This window comes from Monodon monoceros, unplaced genomic scaffold (genome assembly GCF_005190385.1).
Source record: "Monodon monoceros isolate NGI ecotype Baffin Bay Population unplaced genomic scaffold, NGI_Narwhal_1 Super_Scaffold_11, whole genome shotgun sequence".
NCBI classification, from domain to species: Eukaryota; Metazoa; Chordata; class Mammalia; order Artiodactyla; family Monodontidae; genus Monodon; species Monodon monoceros.
Window position 1 is genome coordinate 103749233 of NW_021703767.1, and position 17419 is coordinate 103766651.

Genomic DNA, 17419 nt, shown 5'->3' on the forward strand with positions numbered 1-17419 from the left:
TGCTTACAAGTTGAAGCAGAGCCTGTCTTATAATTACCATGTAATTATATGGTACAAAACTTTTTTTTTTAAATAAATTTATTTTATTTTTGGCTGCGTTGGGTCTTCGTTGCTGCACGTGGGCTTTCTCTAGTTGTGGCGATCGGGGGGCTACTCTTTGTTGTGGTGCGCGGGCTTCTCATTGCAGTGGCTTCTCTTGTTGCAAAGCACGGGCTCTAGGCGCGTGGGCTTCAGTAGTTGCAGCACGTGGGCTCAGTAGTTGTGGCTCACGGGCTCTAGAGCACAGGCTCAGTAGCTATGGCACACGGGCTTAGTTGTTCCACGGCATGTGGGATCTTCCTGGACCAGGGCTCGAACCCGTGTCCCCTGCACTGGCAGGCGGATTCTCAACCACTGCGCCACCAGGGAAGCCCGGTACAAAACTTTTTTGAGGGGAGAGGCTTTATGTGTCTCATCTATTAATATCTGATTAAACTATGAATATAGTTTGAAACACCCCAAATTAATTGATTTATTAGTCTGGCTCCTAGCAAGTTAGGCATTCTGGTCTAAACCTCATCTTTCTTTTTTTGAAACCTCAGTCTAGCTAATCAACCACTTGCTGTAAATTATGAACTTCCCCTTCCCTCCTTTTTAAGGGAAAACTCCTGCTGATACTCTTAACTTGATTTCTGCAGACAAAGGTACTATTGTTAAAAATCTATGATATGTAGCCAAAAACATCTCTTTAAATCATACACTCTAGGAAGAAGAAAACTGTCACCAAAACAGAATTGCTGATTTGGTAAATATTTTGCCAACAATGTATATCAGAAACATAAGCTCTAAAACTCAAAGTCAATGGATACAGGATTTCCCTTTGGGGAAAAATCAGGTTGAGATAATTCCTGAAACACTTAACATTCAGAATCCCAACTCATTCTCTTAGGTAGTATGGGCCAAGAACATTCATGAAAAATAATAAAAACTACATGTGATATTCAGACCTGAAATTTTAAGAATTTCTCCCCTATAACTTACCTTTTCTTTATCTTTTTGAAGTTGTTTTTCCAGTTTTCTGGCTTTACTTGTAGCATGCTTTAATTTTTCCCTAACTTGAACATCTTCTAAATCTAGTTTTGTAAATTTTTCTTTGTTCTCCTCAATAAATTTTGTAATTTTGTTCAGCTTCCTAGCAAAGTAAGAAAATTCAGTCACTATTTTGGATATTCTGATATTTTAAAGCCACCTTATATACCTTGCCTGGTTATAAATGTATCCAAGTTCTTATAAGGTAGGATCCTGTTTCAAGCTGACCCTCTCCTCCACCCATATTTGAAGGAGCTGTTAAAATGTGTGACTATAGGAGTTATTTTGTCCTTCTAAGCTGGATTGGAAATAATCACTATGATGTCTAGGTATAGAAAAATTTGACCATAAAAAATAAGCAAAACTCATTTTAAAGAATAAAAAAGAAAACTGCATAGGTAAGGGATATTGGTGTCATTGAAGATTAATATGAGAAAGGTAATGAGAAAACTTTAAGACAACTAACCTGTCAGGTTAAATGCTTGTTTGCTATGATGTTTTGTGTTATTATGTTCTGCCACTAGGGGGTAGCAGCCTGCATTATTTTAAGACCAGTGTTGGGCAGTCAAATCTGTGATAATCATCAACTAGATGTAAGTCAATTAAGTTTTTTGTCTGCAAAAGGAGACCATTTTATATGCTGGCAAATGTATTACACGCATGTGCTGGCAGTAAGTTTATATACAGACACACACACATACATGCAATAAAATGTAACTAAATAATCTAAATACTTTTAGTACTTTCCAAAAGATTATTACTTCTCTACATCTTTTACATCTTTATTCTTAGCTTTCATTTCGTTTGACAGTATATTGCTCTTCTCATTAATTTCTTTGGTATCTTCATGAATTTTTTCCTTTTGAGTCTCTATTTCAGCAATTCGTTTCTGCAGATCATAACTAGAGAGAGGAAAAAAAAGATATCAGAGATCCTAAAATACCATTTCTAAAATTCTCTATTTTAGTAAAATCAGCTGTTTCTAAAGTATTTTTAACCACAGTCAATTAACAATTACCTAGGATTACTGACAGGGAAGGGGGAACCAACCTAGGGTCAAGGCTAGAATTAGGAATAAAAATAGGCTCCACATAAACAAAATTAGATCTGCTATTATATGAATTCAAAAGAATGTATATGTAAAACTATTAAGCATAGTAATACTTGTGAACCCACCTCCCAACTTAAAGTAGGATACTTAAAAGTCAACTTCAATACTATGGTAAACAACCCTAATTTAATGAATTCATCACATAAAGCAACTTTTAGAATTTTTTTAACTTCAGTCTTCACATTTCTCTAATATGGGAAAAGAGAAGGGCTTAGACTTACTGCCAGAAACTAATACAAAAATTGATAAATTAAGGTACTTACATGTAATATTGACAAACATGATTCTTTTTTCTAAATATTTCATTTTCCAAGGTAAGAAATTCAATGGCTATGTTTTTCTCTCCTTCTAAAGCGTCCTTTTCCTTTTCCACCATCTTAACTCTGTTTAACTACAAAAGTTAAAAGTGTAGAGATTGTTCATATGAAGTGTATTTGAGCAATTTGAATTTAAAATATGCCAACATTAGATAAAAAACATATAAACTACATTAATATAACAATGTTCCTCTGAAATGCCAATAAGAAAAATATAAAATTCAACCTAAAACACTAAACTCTGCCTGAATAATTATGACTATAACTTGAATATCTAGCTCAGTAAAATTAGTTAATACAGAAAACATTCTGGTTTACAATACAACTAAAGTCTACAGAAGATTCACCTTCTCTCCTCTGTGTTCATTTAATATTTCAAATCTCCGACACAAGACTTTAATAGGTTCATTTAGCCGTCCACAACCAATTATATCTTCTAAATATTCAAGCATACCCTCATCATGTTCAGTCTGGCCTTTTGGTTTCATCATAGCAATTTGTTCAACTTCACCCTTTAAAAAAAGTAATATTTCACACTCATTGCATATGTTTAGCAACATCAACCTTAAGTGAGAACTAGAAGCAATGAACAAATCCAACAGTAATGAACAACTAAATGATTTAAATCAGTGTTTAAAGACATTTAATAAAAGTAAAAATGTTCTCTCCACTGATACTCTTAAGAGTTTTAAGCAAAATTCAGCAAAGTATTCATACAATCTACAATTAAATCACTGTGGCAACACTTTCAACTATTAACAGAATTATAGCTCCTATTCTAAAACAAAGAATTTTCAAAAAGACCCTTCATGGTTAAACTGTAGGAATCCTGTCCCAAGATGGTTAGTATCATTAAGGTTTCTCTATAAACCTGGTGTTATGAGTTCCTCAGCAAGCGCTGGGCTTCGTAAGAATGTCTCAAACTTAATGCTGTAACTTTCTAAAAACAAGACCATTAAATGAAAAAGGAAATATTACTATTTCTCATGGTAATAATATTAATAGAAGAAATCCAACTGACTGGAAACTAAAGATCCTGGTACATACAACATTGGAAAACTTTTGCTTGCAATCGTTATTACAACTTTTGAACTATAATTAAAATTTTAGATTAACATTATATATTTGTATTTACGCAGTTTAATTACAAAGAGAAAAGAAGAAAAAAATTCACAATCAGTAACTTTCAAGGCTGATTGCCAGGCAGCCATTTAGTTTGATGGGGAAGAAAATTTTGTCTGAACAATGCTCAGGCAAATTGCTGCTACTTTACTTCACACCAGTAGCCTGCTTGTACTCTATATTATTGCAACAGAAGAAAAGGGACAAATAGAAAAAAAAATACCCCTTTATTTCTGCAAGATAGCAAAGACTGAAAGAAATTTTTTTAAATTATATATTAAAAAAGCATATAGTCTTTCTCAATCTAAATATCTACAATATGTATTTGTGAATGAACCTTAAAAATCTGGGGTAAAACTTGCTAATGACAAAGCATCATATTTACCAAAATCCTCAACATAATTACACAAGGTAAAAAAATTTTAAGATAAAAGAAAAGATAAAACAGCTCATTTTAAAATCTACTCATTAGGGACTTCGCTGGCGGTCCAGTGGTTAGGGTTCCACACTTCAACTGAAGGGGGCATGGGTTCGATCCCTGGTCAGGGAACTAAGATTCCGTGTAAAAAAAAAAATCTACTCATTAAAGGGCATAATTTTAAACATTTTTTACAGATGATCACTTTTCTGTACTTTGACAACAGGACATGATTATAAAATACAAACTGAAATGTTATCCTAAGAGCCTGTTATTTTTTAGATTTCTCTGCAACCGTGGGTATGTATCAATTAGTTTTAACTAAATATTAGCGTTTAAAATATGTAGCTATTTATATAAAATGTTTTATTCTGCTTTCAATTATCAGTTTTTTCCAAATATTTTCATAACAATTTTAAGTTTCAGACAGGATTTAAGCCTGGAAGAGTGTCCAAAGCTTTAGATTACAACAGGGACTCCAGCCACTGAAGAAGCCAAGAGACTTATTCAGTTGTTATCTAGACAGGGTTTATCAACAGCAACATTACTGACATTTTGGGCTGAATACTCTTTGTTGTGGGGAGCTATGCTGGGTATCACAGCATGTTTAATAACATCTCTGACCTCTACCCACTAGATGTCAGCAGCATCAGGCTTCCCCCAGCTGTAACAGCCCAAACTATCTCCAGACAATGCTAAATGTACTGGGGGTGAGGATGCAAAACTACCCCCAGCTGAGAATCACTGATCTGGAGGTAGTCAGTTTAACTTTTTTGTATTAGTGTTTAACAGTCCAAATATCTGACACCTGATAGTCTAATATTCTACCGAATTCAATTTGAATATCCGAACACTTATTTTAAGAAAAATGGAAAACCATGCCAAGAGAACTTACATGTCCGAGTCAAATCACTATAAGGTATTATTTATGTATACACTTTTCAGATAACCAGAAGTTATGATTTGGTGTAAGAATGATAAAAATATTCCTAAAGGCATCACACTTTTCCTGGCCAAATTACTTATTGAAGAGATGGATTACCACCATTAGGAGACTGCCTAGCTTTGAATAAAGCATAGTGGTTGCTTGTTTTTGGTTACTTGTTCCTCCCTTTCCAATTAAAATGAAGGATATACAGCTCTGATTTCTTTTCATTCTAACAAGGTTGCCCAGTAGAAAAAAACATTTTCAAGTGAAAGACAAGGACGTTTATGAATCAACATAGTTGCACCTCAAGTCCCATATAACATTCAGTTTTATTATATGGTATTCATTAAAAACAAAAAACAAACAAAAAAACCAGTTATTATCAGATTAGCACTATTGAATCAACAGGTTATTAGAACATTTAGCCTTCTACCTGTCATGTGACAATTAGGACTGTTGTGGTATTTCAATGACAACCTGGGACCTTTCTTGTGGTTTTGTTCCTTGATGTCCTCTGCCTTACTACCTGCTACTATTTGTTTTCTTCGTTCTTTTTCCATTTTGTGTCATTTCATGTATAATCTGTGGGTAGACAGTCTGCTTAGAGGACCACTCATATTTCAGAAAATGTACCTATTCCATGTGAAATTATAGAATATAGTTTTAGGGAAATATCTTCAACACATTTCAGAAATAATTTTAAAGCATCAACCTGAATTTATAGTCACCTTACCACTCAAAGCTCCAAATCACAAGTAGTGGTAGCATGATGAGACAAAAAAAAAAAAGTTTCAAGTTGCTATATGCTACCATCTGAAGCTGGCAAAGTTTTGTAGGCCCCACCACGGCTATTTCTATTTTCTGTAGCTTAAGTATACTAAACAAGGTTTTAAACAATTTTTTTCACTGTTGTTTACTAGTAACTTCCTATGTTTTAATTTATATTCACACTATATCAGAGATACTAGGCAACTGTGGAAATACCATCTGTGGTTTTGTTTTTTTAAAAAATAATTTATTTATTTTTGGCTGCATTGGGTCTTCATTGCTGTGTGCTGGCTTCTACTCTTTGTTGCAGTGCACAGGTTTCTCATTGTGGTGGCTTCTCTTCTTGTGGAGCATGGGCTCTAGGCGCGCAGGCTTCAGTAGTTGTGGCACGTAGGCTCGGTAGTTGTGGCTCGTGGGCTCTAGAGTGCAGGCTCAGTAGTTGTGGAGTACGGGCCTAGTTGCTCCGTGTCATGTGGGATCTTCCCGGACCAGGGCTCGAACCCATGTCCCCTGCATTGGCAGGTGGATTCTTAACCACTGCACCACCAGGGAAGCCCCATCTGTGGTTTTTTAAAGTAACATAAAAATAGCAAACGTATTTCAAGAGGATATTTATAACATCCAAGGCCTAATCCATACCGTATTGAAGTGGATGGCAAACCAGGGTACTGTGATTCATTTATAGCATTCCTCAATAATCTAATTTACAAGAATACAGCTTAAAAATCTAAGAGGAGGGCTTCCCTGGTGGTGCAGTGGTTGACAGTCCGCCTGCCGATGCAGGGGACACGGGTTCGTGCCCCGGTCCAGGAAGATCCCGTATGCTGCGGAGCGGCTGGGCCCGTGAGCCATGGCTGCTGAGCCTGCGCGTCCGGAGCCTGTGTTCCGCAACGGGAGAGGCCACAACAGTGAGAGGCCTGCGTACTTCAAAAAAATAAAAATAAAAAAATAAAATAAAATCTAAGAGGAATGAATAGGTATGATGCTTTTTTATCTTTATTGAAACAGAATCCAAATTTTAGCAAGCAAGAACCACAGGACACTGAAGTATAGTATATAGCTATAACAAAGCTTTTTTCCTAATAAGACCTGAAGGTTTAAGGTAAATATGGGTGTTTGCATCAAAATTAAATGGCCCAGATTTACTAGGCTTTGAAATTTTATTTTGCCTTGGCAATATTTTTATTTTCTCCATTTTCCACTGTAATGTAAGTTATTGTTCTTTCTCTTATTCTGATAAATTTTATTCTAATTGCTCTTTGTGAACTAACAGAGGGCAAGAAACCAAATGACTGAGGTTAGTGTCTGTCTAAATTAAGTGCATAAACAGAAAGGACAATGCTTTAGGAGGTAGGCTGCTGGCTATCTATTTTGGATGCTTAGGGGTAGTTTCCTATTTTCTTTCATACAATTGAGGCGGTTCAACAAGACACTTTTGGATAACTAAAGTACTATTGATAAAGCTAAAATTCTTTTGATATAGCACAGACTTATTTCTACAGGCTAAAAGACCAGAATCCAAATAAGTTTATATGTCATGCCAGGCTTAGAAGTATACTGAAAAGAAAAAGGGAGAGATGACTAGGTAACAACTCAGATCTCAGTTAATCCAATCTCCAAATTACTAAACAATAAGAAAAAAAATTTGGTTGTTTTAAATTTTAGTTTAGATTTTATAATATGAAGACAAAAAGCATATGAAGTTGAAAATTGTGACAAAACTAGCTACCCATGAAATGCTACACAGAGCTAAAAAAACCCTACTTGTTTATACTTATAGTTACAACAATGGGACAACAGCTCCCTAACAAGGTATATATAAACAGGGAAATGTACAAACATAAAAAGCACAACAGCCAATTATAATCTAACACTTTTGGAAGGCATGTGTATTAAGTGCCTCTAAGGACAAGAAACGGAATTCTACCATTTTTGTATCATTTATAGCATCTCAGCATAGTGACTCACTAGGAATTCATTCAAATAGTCAACGATGAAATTTTAAATGACTTCAAATACTAGAAATGCCTACTTGAAGACCCTACTATACCATTATAAATACTTAAAAAAAAAAAGTTTACCCTTATGGACTTCTAAACTTTAGTGCTTTTTAGTCTTAAAAATAAGTTTTCACTTTAGCTGGATTTATATTACTTAGGTTGTTAATCACTACCACTGGCCAAACAGCCTATACATTTTATTCAAAGTAATCACTTATGTCTTAGATGATGATATTCTGATGTCTCCAAGTTCCCAGCCTCCCAAACCACAGCTAGTTTTTAAGATGTTATTTAGTGGGAGATAAGGTAATGAAAACTGCATTCTTACTTACCTTCAAATGCTTTAAATCTCTAGTGCAGGAGTCTAAGATTTTGATAAGGAACTAAATAAAAATCCATAGAAACCACTGCCACTTTCCCTCAAACTTTTAAATAGGGCATCATTAGTTCTATCTAGTCCAATCCCTGTTTCTTCTTCCTAACAGGTGAGTTTCTAAGGCTCTTATCTGTAAATTTAATCAAATGGAATTCAATTTGTTAACGTGGAAAGTTCATCTCAGTATTAAAAATGATTTAAACAACATAACTATTATGATGACATAAAAAGGCTGAGATTATGAGGACAAATGGCTTAAGCATCCTGGGCACTTAAGAAGCACATATTTAATATAAAGTTTACAATTTAAAAACTACTCTTATTTACATCTTTGGGAATTACTTTATTTAGCTCCCTTTATTAACTGAATTATGTATACAAAGGCAATATCAAGGGAAAAAAAATCACCCTTTCAAGGGTTAAAATGCAGCCTATTTTGATGAGTCTATGCACAGGTGTAAAACTTTGATTACCCCTGCGTGACAGTAAATAAACAGCAAATAAGATAAACACAATGAAAGGTTCCTGCAAAATGGTATCACTATGAAATTTAGTATTCTAAAGGGGCATCTTTAATCCATAATTAACCAAATCAAATCCCAGAATACAAAAAGTCCATAAAAGTTAAATCTGATTAAAACACACACACATGTAAATTCAAATCTTATTTAGAAATATATCTGCTGATGATTTCCCAACATCCATTTTAAAATAAGTTTGGGTTACAGAAGTATTATAAATGAACTGAAGATATTAATATAAGTCATCCCAGAATATTTCTTTACCTTCTACGTACACTATGTACATCTAAACGTAACATTTTTTTAAAAAAAGCAGTTGAAGAATATAGACTAAAATGGAAACAGAGGCTAACACTTTATAAGTTTCTTACTGGGAACACTCAGTCATACTAATCAAACTTTTAGTATCAAACCAAAATTCCAAGTTAGTTTAAAATCAGTAGTACAGGACACTAAAGAATATTAGCAGCTATTTCTATATCACAATATAGTTTTCCTCTTATTATTATGCTCTTGGTGACTGTAGGTAGGACAAAGGAAAAGAAGATAGCCTCAAATCAAAAGGGAATTTTAATATGTCTGACAAAGCCATGTTTTACACTAAGAACTTTTTTGAAAGGTAAGACATAGAGAAGATAAGGAATTTTTCTTACCAAGCAACACTGGTAGAAAATATCTTTACTCAGATAAAGAATACAGGGTTTCTAATAAAAATCAGCTTAACACCAGGTACTTAATTTTATACCCCTTTAAAAAGACTTTAAAAGTTGTGATACTTAAGAATGAAATATCAGTTACTTTCTGATCTTCCAGTATAAGTGGTTCAAGTAGGCCATTTGAAACAAAACAAAGAGCTTGAATAAGCTTTTAATTGACCATTCTAAGCATTAAAAAAAAAAAAAAGTTAAATCAGTTAGGTGCTCAGGTAAATTTGTGAAATACCAAGTATATAGTTTTTTCTTTTGAGTATATAATATTAGTAGAGATGACAAAGAACAAAAGTAAAGGAAAAGAACTATTAAAAGATAACAAATCTCATTTAAAATGTTATCTTAAAGAGAAATACAAACAGAAATGATAAATAGTTGCTATGTCCCTGTCACGCTAAAGCAGCACAATAATATTGGTGTTTAATATTTATTTTACTACGCCAATATTTACGTGCTGCTAGAGCGGAACAAGTATGTCAGTCCATCCAAACATAAAATGAGCATATGATGATGAAATTACAGTTCTGAATGAATTTCCTTAAATTTCTAGAGCAGCAAATAATGATTCGCATCTTGACTGTAGTATGTAAACCATGATGTGCTGCTACAGTACTTTAAGGCCTCAAAAATACAGGATTCATCCAATAGGGAAAAATTCCTTACACTTTATTTTAAAAAAAAAGGGGGGGGGAAAAAAAGAACGAGAGAACCTCTAATATCTTTAATAAATTTACCTGTAAGATTAAAAATCTATTATGGTCCAAGTCAATTCCATGGCTTCGAAGAAGATTTCCAACATCCTTAAATGTTTTCTTCTTCCCACTTATGTGATAAACAGAAGTATTATCTCTGTATGCCGTTCTGGATACATAAAAGTTACTGTTAGGAACTACTTCATAATCATCCCCTTCCTGTTTTGAGGAAAAACAAAACCAGAAAACAATTGTTGGTATTAAGTCAGAGGTTTGCTCCAAATTTCACTCACTTCATACTGAAACCAATTCTATGGCTTAAGAACTTCAACTGAATATGCACATAAACTGACAATAGTCCTTAGAATTAATCTTAGCTAAGATTAGAAATAATTTTTCAAGTTCTTTGATTCCTTCCTCTTAGATCACAAAAACCAAAAAGTCAATGCAACCAAACAAACAAAAAAGAAAACACCCCACCTTCAAGCCTAAAAACATATTCGACTGAGAAAAGAATTGATGAAGGGGCACAAGAAACCCACTGTATCCAAAACAAACTCACCCAAATTATTAAACCATGTTGACAGATTACTAGTCCATTAAAAAAAAGCTGCAAGAGATGATTTGAGGAAAATGGAAGGAAAGTATAGTAGATGGATGATACAGCTTAGTTTTTTTCCTTTTTTGGGTGAAGAATATGTCATTAATTGAAGGTAAAAAAAATTGCAAAGAATTGACAACTACATTCTCCTATTTTTTTAATCAAACAAATTTAAAAAATGAAGTGCAAATCTGCTTTAACATTAAAACTTGCTTTCCTTTAAAATCTATGTCATTTTGAAATCATGGTTTTTAAAATTTACACAAATCAAGTGTAATTAATAAGCAATGGAATCAAATCTGATTTACTGGCAATCTACTTTCCAACCCAAACTGTACAATAGAAAAGCACTAAGAAACAAAATTAAAATATATACCACCATGTAGATTTAAAGCTGTTTATATTAAAATTAAAAACAAAACAAAACAAAACCAAAACAAGACCTAGAGGCCAAATCACAACCTCATTTCATTATGTAATTAGTTTTCTACTGGTGATGCTTGGGCGTCATTTTTAGGTTCCAGTCAGTCATTTTTGAACCACGTATTTCAAAAGTTAATTATTAAATAGAAGAGAAAAAAAATCCCAATACCAACAGAGCCAAGTGAATAATCTAAATAGCCATTTTACCTATAATTGTCTCCTCTTCTAGAAAACAAACATGTTACCTTACCCTTTCCTGTTTTAAAAGGGTAGTTTACTTCAAACTGAAGCAAAGCTCTTTCGTACCACCTATACAGATGACTACTGGTAACATTAAATTTAATGCGAAATGAAATAAGGGAGATGGTAAACTTAGTCAAACTATTAACATTTTCAAGTTTACGTAACTTATCTGAAAGCAATAAAAACGAATCCAAAATTTATAGTAAAAGAATGCTTACTTGGTACTCGGGATACTAAAACTGCTCAATGTTTTACACCAAAAAGGTAAGCATTATTATTAGCTACTTATAATTCATTTCCCTGGCTAAAAATTTTAATATTTTAAGTTTAACAGCCACTACCACCAATACTCAAAAAGAAAATATGGTCATGGAGGTAATGAAATAAATATTGGTTCTGCTTTAACCATATACTATTTTTTACGAGCCAATTTAAGCCAAAAATAATAAAATGTGCAACATATTGAAATCCTTTGTGCTCCTTACTTGAAGTTGCAAATAATTAAACAAAGTCCCTTACCTTATCAATTATCTTTTGAAAATGAACTTCTACAGTACAATTCTGAATATCCTTGTGTTCATCAGAATTGTGTATTAGAACTGAGAGTTTTTTAGATCTTATTTTTTGTGCTCGATAGCCAAACACAAAAAGCATAGAATCAATAACATTGGATTTGCCACTGCCATTTGGCCCAATAATACAGGAAAAGCGCTGCATAAAAACAGGAAAAAAAAAAAAGTTAAAGATAGCTGTTTTCATATATCATGTCTCATATCACAAGCTTCAACACTTTAAATAACACCATATTCTAATTTTAACTCAGACTTTTTACAAAATTCATTCTAGGAATTAAAGAGAAAATACTCTTTTCAAACATAAAACCCACCAATTCTATTCAGTGTGGAAAACTTTATAAAGAGAGGTACCAAAAGATAACCAAACAAAAGCTAATTTCAGTTGTTAAAAGCATAGGAAACATACCGTATTTTTAATCAATCCGCATAAATACAATAACTACAAAATTGAAACATTTTATAATAAAGACGCATTACCTTACAACAGTTATTTTAAAAAGGTCAAATACCTTATGGAAAGGTCCCAGAATTTTTTCCCCAGCATAGGATTTGAAGTTCTGGTTTACAATGTGAGTTATCATAAGACGAGGAGCTCCAGCTTCATTGGTCATTGCTGGAGGTGGGGGAGGAGGGATGCTATTCAAAATCTCTTCTAAACTTCTATTATCTATTTCCTCACTTGGAGTCTCTAAGTCAGTCAAAGGAAAGGGAAAACAAGGGGAAAAAAGCCTGCATTAGTGCAATTAGTTCGGAGGACTACTGCCTGCTCATCTCTGGAGAGATGTTATTTATGAAACCTAGGAATCTGTATTTTCACTCAAATATAGTATTATCCTAAACTCACAGGGGATGAGAATCTTTTGGTTTGGTTTTATCAAAAAAGAAATTCTTGAAAGAAATGCGACCAGTCACAAAATCCTATAGAAATATACCTTTTAGGAGCCGAAACACTACATCGTCATGCAAATCTGGGAAATCCACAACCACTTGATTCCCTGCTCCCTGTCTAAACAGGTGGTTAAATCCTAAGGCTCTAGATCCAACTCTCTCCGTATCTGTGAGCACCTGGAACCTTAACTTTGGACACTCGCGAGCTCTAGAGACACTGTCACAGGGGTTTCATGTCATTCAGTTCCTGGACTCACAAAAGCTACGGTAGTTTCGAGTAAATTATCATCTTCTCTTAGCAATTTAAGACCACGAAGGTGAAGTTACAGGGTCAAGAAACTTTTCATCATTATTATTACAGTCAGGCTGACTCTGTCTGAAAAACAGTCCACTAGCTCCTGGCTGACCGTGTCGATTTCCGTGGAAATAGAAGACAATGAACAGAAATTCAGAATTGAAGCTATTTACTCGCCCCCATCCCCTCCGGCACCGTTACACCGATTGCACATTGTCTAATCTGTGAAAATCGCCAAATCGCTTTCTTGAGCGGCTCTACCTGACATTCAGATGTCAACCCCGCAGCCCCTCTTGTCCGCGCCCAAGAACACCAGCCAGTCCTGGGTTGGGCGCGGATGCACCCGGGTCTCCCCCGCGCTTGCCCGCGACGTCGCGAAGGGCTACTCACCTGCGGTGGCAGGCGCGAGGCTCCGAGCGCGGCCGGGAGGCGGCTCGGGCTCCGCGTCGCTGCTGGCGCCGTCCGGGGACTGCGGCGGCCCTTCCTCTCTGCGCCGGGCGGTGGAGGGCTGGGTGCCTTTACGGGGCATGGTCGCTGGGGCCGAGGGAGAGCCGGGAGCAAGTCGGGCCGCGGGCCAGTGCCGGTACGTTCCCCCCACCCCCACTCCCGGTGAGACGGGCTCAGCTCCCCACCCCGTCCCATTCGGGGAAAACTCCGTCCACCCGTTTTCCAGAGCCCCGTCGTCAAACCCCGCTCAACGCCAGCGGGTCCTCGAGAAAGAAGGCACAAAAAACTCAAGTGCCAAGAAGGCGGGATTCTTTTTCTTAAGTCCTAAGCAAGTGGGAAAACCTAGACGTGCTTGGGGATCAAGCAAGAACAGAGCAACTGCTTAGGTTCTTTTTACTTTTTAATGCTCCCCCGCCGTCCGCCCACAGTATAAGTGTGAAAGACTATTCTAACGTAATTTCTAAACGAAGCAATTCCCATACGCCAGCATTTGCGGACATTCCCACGCTCTCTGGGCTAGGGATGCAAGCGCACAGATTCTGAGAGACAAGAGTTCGTTTGGAGGGCTATCTATCACCTCTTCCCAGAGCAGCGAAGAACCAACTGGCGGCGAGCTGCCCACTTTCCTCTCCCCGCCATTTAGCCCTCGGCGCAGCGGACGGCCCGGGGTCTTTGAGGTCTGCTGTCTACAGTCCGGCCGGGTCCGACCACTCGCGATTTTCAAATCGGAAGCCGGCAGCGCCGGCTCCGGTTCAATAGCCTTGAGGTGGCAGGGGTCTGTCTCTCCGGGGTCCGCGGCAAAATCCCGTTGGACAATAAACTACGAAAGGTCACCAGTTAAGGGCTCAGACCCGGTGGTTAGTCCCTTGCGGGAAGTGAGACGGGCAGGGGGCCACGCTAGAGTCCGACCAAGACCGAGATTTCTGAGAAGAGGTCCGCGAGGCCGAGAGGCTCCCCCCAACCACCCCCCCCGGGCCCCCAGTCTCCTGAGCAACGCTTATGTAGCTCAGAGAAGTGGCGCCCGGGAGAAGCGCGCGGGAGCCTCGACTGCCGGGGAGCGGCCGAGGGGGGAGGGGTGACAGCGAGAGAAATCTCCCGGCGGCAGCCTCAGCCTAGACTTCGGCTGCTCCAACTCAAGGCCTCTACTTTCCAGGAGCCCGCGGACGGGACAGGAAGTAAGAGTGTGACAACTTGATCAGGAAAAGAAGTACTTTACCTGCCGGATAGTCCACTCAGACCAAGGTTGGAAACGGTTGCATAACCCCCCTCTCCTACCGGTGTTTCGGCTGCGGGTCCTTCACTCGAAAATGGCGCCTAAAATACAAACTCGAACGGAAATTCGTTACAAATGCGCGCAATGCTTTCTGGGAACCACTAATTTGAAAAAAATGCGGCGATTATCGCCGCCATCTTCTGGTGGCTTACGCGCATGCGCGAACTGCTGGCGGGACCCAGGCGGCAGGGGACGTTTTCTATTAAGTGAATAAGAAAAGCGAAACAATGTTTTCCGTGGGCCTACGGCAATAGCACTCTTATAAAAAATATTTTTTAAAAAACCTTGAGAATTTTGAAAAAGATAAAAAAAATAGAGTGGGGCTCCGCCCACAGCTAAAGTCAAGGCTCAGTCGTCCAATGACGCCCCTTAAGGAGAGGGCGAGCTCGCTGAGGGGCGGGGTCTAGGGCCTGCTCGGGTGACGCCCGGCAGGGAAGTATCGCGGGAAGATGGAGTGAACTTAGCTCTTAGGAGTCGCTATGGTGACAAGAGAGGCCCGAGGCTTCTTGGTAACTGGTCCCACTTCTGTGAGTACGATCGCCACCGCTTTCCTGCCACTTAAGGTAAATCTCTTTACTTCTAGGCGAGAGGTGAGGAAAGGGTTTGGAAGTTGTAGCCATTACTGGATCCACCTTGCCTGCTATGAGGGTGTGTGCGGAGTGGAGCATCAGTTATTTTCCGTCTCCCTGGGGGCGGTGCGGCTCTGGACGTAGCTTTTGGGATGCAAAGGAGGAAGCCCTGAGTTTGGAGGGAGTAGAGGGGTAACAAGGAGAAGAGAAAACCTGGATTGGTGAATGATCGTGTAGTGAAAAGCAAAATAATGATTTCGAATTATTGGTGTTAGGTCATTAATGTCACTAGTGAAAGGGGGTTTCGCGTTTTTAAAATCATTTGTCTGAAAGACTCTGTAATGGAAGAAACGATTTGCTGGTGTCTGGGTATGAGAAAATTTTTGATCAGCAAATATTTCTTAAGTAGCTTTTGTATACATTGCACTGTCAGGCATAATCAGGATTATTAAGCAAGTATACCTGTTCCCAGAGAATCTAGTTTTGCTAGTAGGTTTTTAGTTTTGCTAGTAGGTTTTTAACCAGGAGTTTGTGGATCTGGTGGTAGGTGATTGGAATTCAGAGGAATTCATACCACCTCTTCTCCACTTCCCCCGCCCCCGAAATCGTATACAAAATTCTGGGTGCTTGTGAATTTTTCTGAGGAGTTAGTGTTCCCAGAACTTTGATCAGATTCTCAAACGTGATCCTAATCCCTCACAATGTTAACCATTAATCGATTTGACTATGTCCAACAAGCATTTATTCAGCGACTCTTAAGTACTTGACATTGAGAACTGGGAGCCTCTTTTATTCCCCCTTTTAACTTTTGTAGACTTAGGACTTGGCATACTCAAGCCCCAGTATATCTGCTTTATGAATGAATTTACATTGTCATTCTAAGTAAGTAAGTATGACTCTTGCCCTGAGGAGCATATTCAGGTTCAGTGTTTCTCAAGAGGAAGTGTGGAGGACACTCCCCTCAAGTGTAAGAATTTGGTGAGGTTGGGAGACTGGTGTGATTTGAATAAACATTGACTTGATATTGTAATATACCTTTATATTTGAGATAATATAAGTTGAAAAAAATTATTGTTTTCATAAGACAAACTACAGACAATAAAGCTTAGTGCAAAAAAAATTTGGCTGGTAGGTGTACAAGAAAATGTAGCAATCAGTTCTCTTTGAAAACATCTGGAATCTTTTGGAATTTTGCAGTCTGTAAAACACTATTACAACTGAGTTGGAGAGATATTAACCATGAAAAAAGCAAAGACTAGACCAAATTGAGTTATGTATATGGGAGACAGCATGATGTAGTAGAAAGATGTAACAGATAACAAGAGTCGCAAATCTCATCATTTTTTTAGCTACATGCTTAGACAGTTTACTCAATTTATCAATCTCTGAGATTTTTTATTGTAAAACCAGCATATAATACCTACCTCATAGGATTGTTTATGATTGTCTAGCACACACACTATATGCATTTGGTACTGCTGTGTTTATGACATTGACCTTATTAGGGTATGTGCTAAGGATGAATAATGGGATGTCAAGTTAGAAGATTAGTTTATGAAGGGTTTTGAAAGCCAGGTCAAGGATGTTTTCAAAATATTAGAAAAATTTTGAGCTAAGGAATGACTTGGTAAAAAAAAAAATTAACAGTAGTTAAGTGGGATGTGTAAAAAGGGAAAGAGACTGAGATCAGGCATGGCTTAGTTGGATTCTTACTGTCCAGTCCTCCATGTAGGAGGTGCCTACGCAGTAGAAAGGTAAAAATCTGGACACATTTTGGGGGAAAATCTATAGCTTTTGTAGATTTTAATGGTTAAGAGTCTGAACCCTTAAAGTTAGTCAGATTCTATTTTTTATGAATCCCTGGATTAGTTATGAGGGGATAAGAAAGATAAGTCACAAATAAATCCTAGTTTTACTGCCTTTGATGGTTGCTTTAAATAATGATTGGTCTTAGTGACTGATAAGAAATGTAATTTCAGTAAATCAATAAAGTGACCAATAGCTTTAGATTTAGTTGAACCTAACCATGCTCCACTCAGAATAAATATTTTTTAAGCAGACTTAAACCAGGTTG

General features: G+C 37.2%; 2 protein-coding genes across 4 annotated transcripts in view; one reads left to right on the plus strand and one right to left on the minus strand.

Annotated features, from left to right (window-relative positions):
• SMC4 (structural maintenance of chromosomes 4) overlaps positions 1 to 14836 on the minus strand; it is a 34541-nt gene extending 19705 nt beyond the window's left edge. The window contains exons 1-9 of the mRNA XM_029214205.1: positions 14720 to 14836; positions 13447 to 13590; positions 12383 to 12561; positions 11818 to 12009; positions 10074 to 10250; positions 2844 to 3008; positions 2443 to 2570; positions 1830 to 1970; positions 1021 to 1171 (exon numbers count right to left, since the gene is read on the minus strand). Of these exons, the coding sequence (XP_029070038.1) occupies positions 1021 to 1171; positions 1830 to 1970; positions 2443 to 2570; positions 2844 to 3008; positions 10074 to 10250; positions 11818 to 12009; positions 12383 to 12561; positions 13447 to 13585 (1272 nt within the window). The 5' untranslated portion in view covers positions 13586 to 13590; positions 14720 to 14836. The remainder of the gene's footprint in view (positions 1 to 1020; positions 1172 to 1829; positions 1971 to 2442; positions 2571 to 2843; positions 3009 to 10073; positions 10251 to 11817; positions 12010 to 12382; positions 12562 to 13446; positions 13591 to 14719) is intronic.
• The window catches only part of IFT80 (intraflagellar transport 80), a 143782-nt gene that overhangs the window by 21244 nt on the left and 105119 nt on the right, over positions 1 to 17419 (plus strand). For 2 of the 3 annotated variants that reach the window (XM_029214206.1, XM_029214208.1), the window contains exon 1: positions 15230 to 15339. The exons of the other annotated variant lie outside the window; for it this stretch is intronic. The gene's annotated coding sequence lies outside the window, so the exon portion shown is untranslated. Of the gene's footprint in view, positions 1 to 15229; positions 15340 to 17419 lie in introns of those variants that run through there. 3 annotated transcript variants of the gene reach the window in all.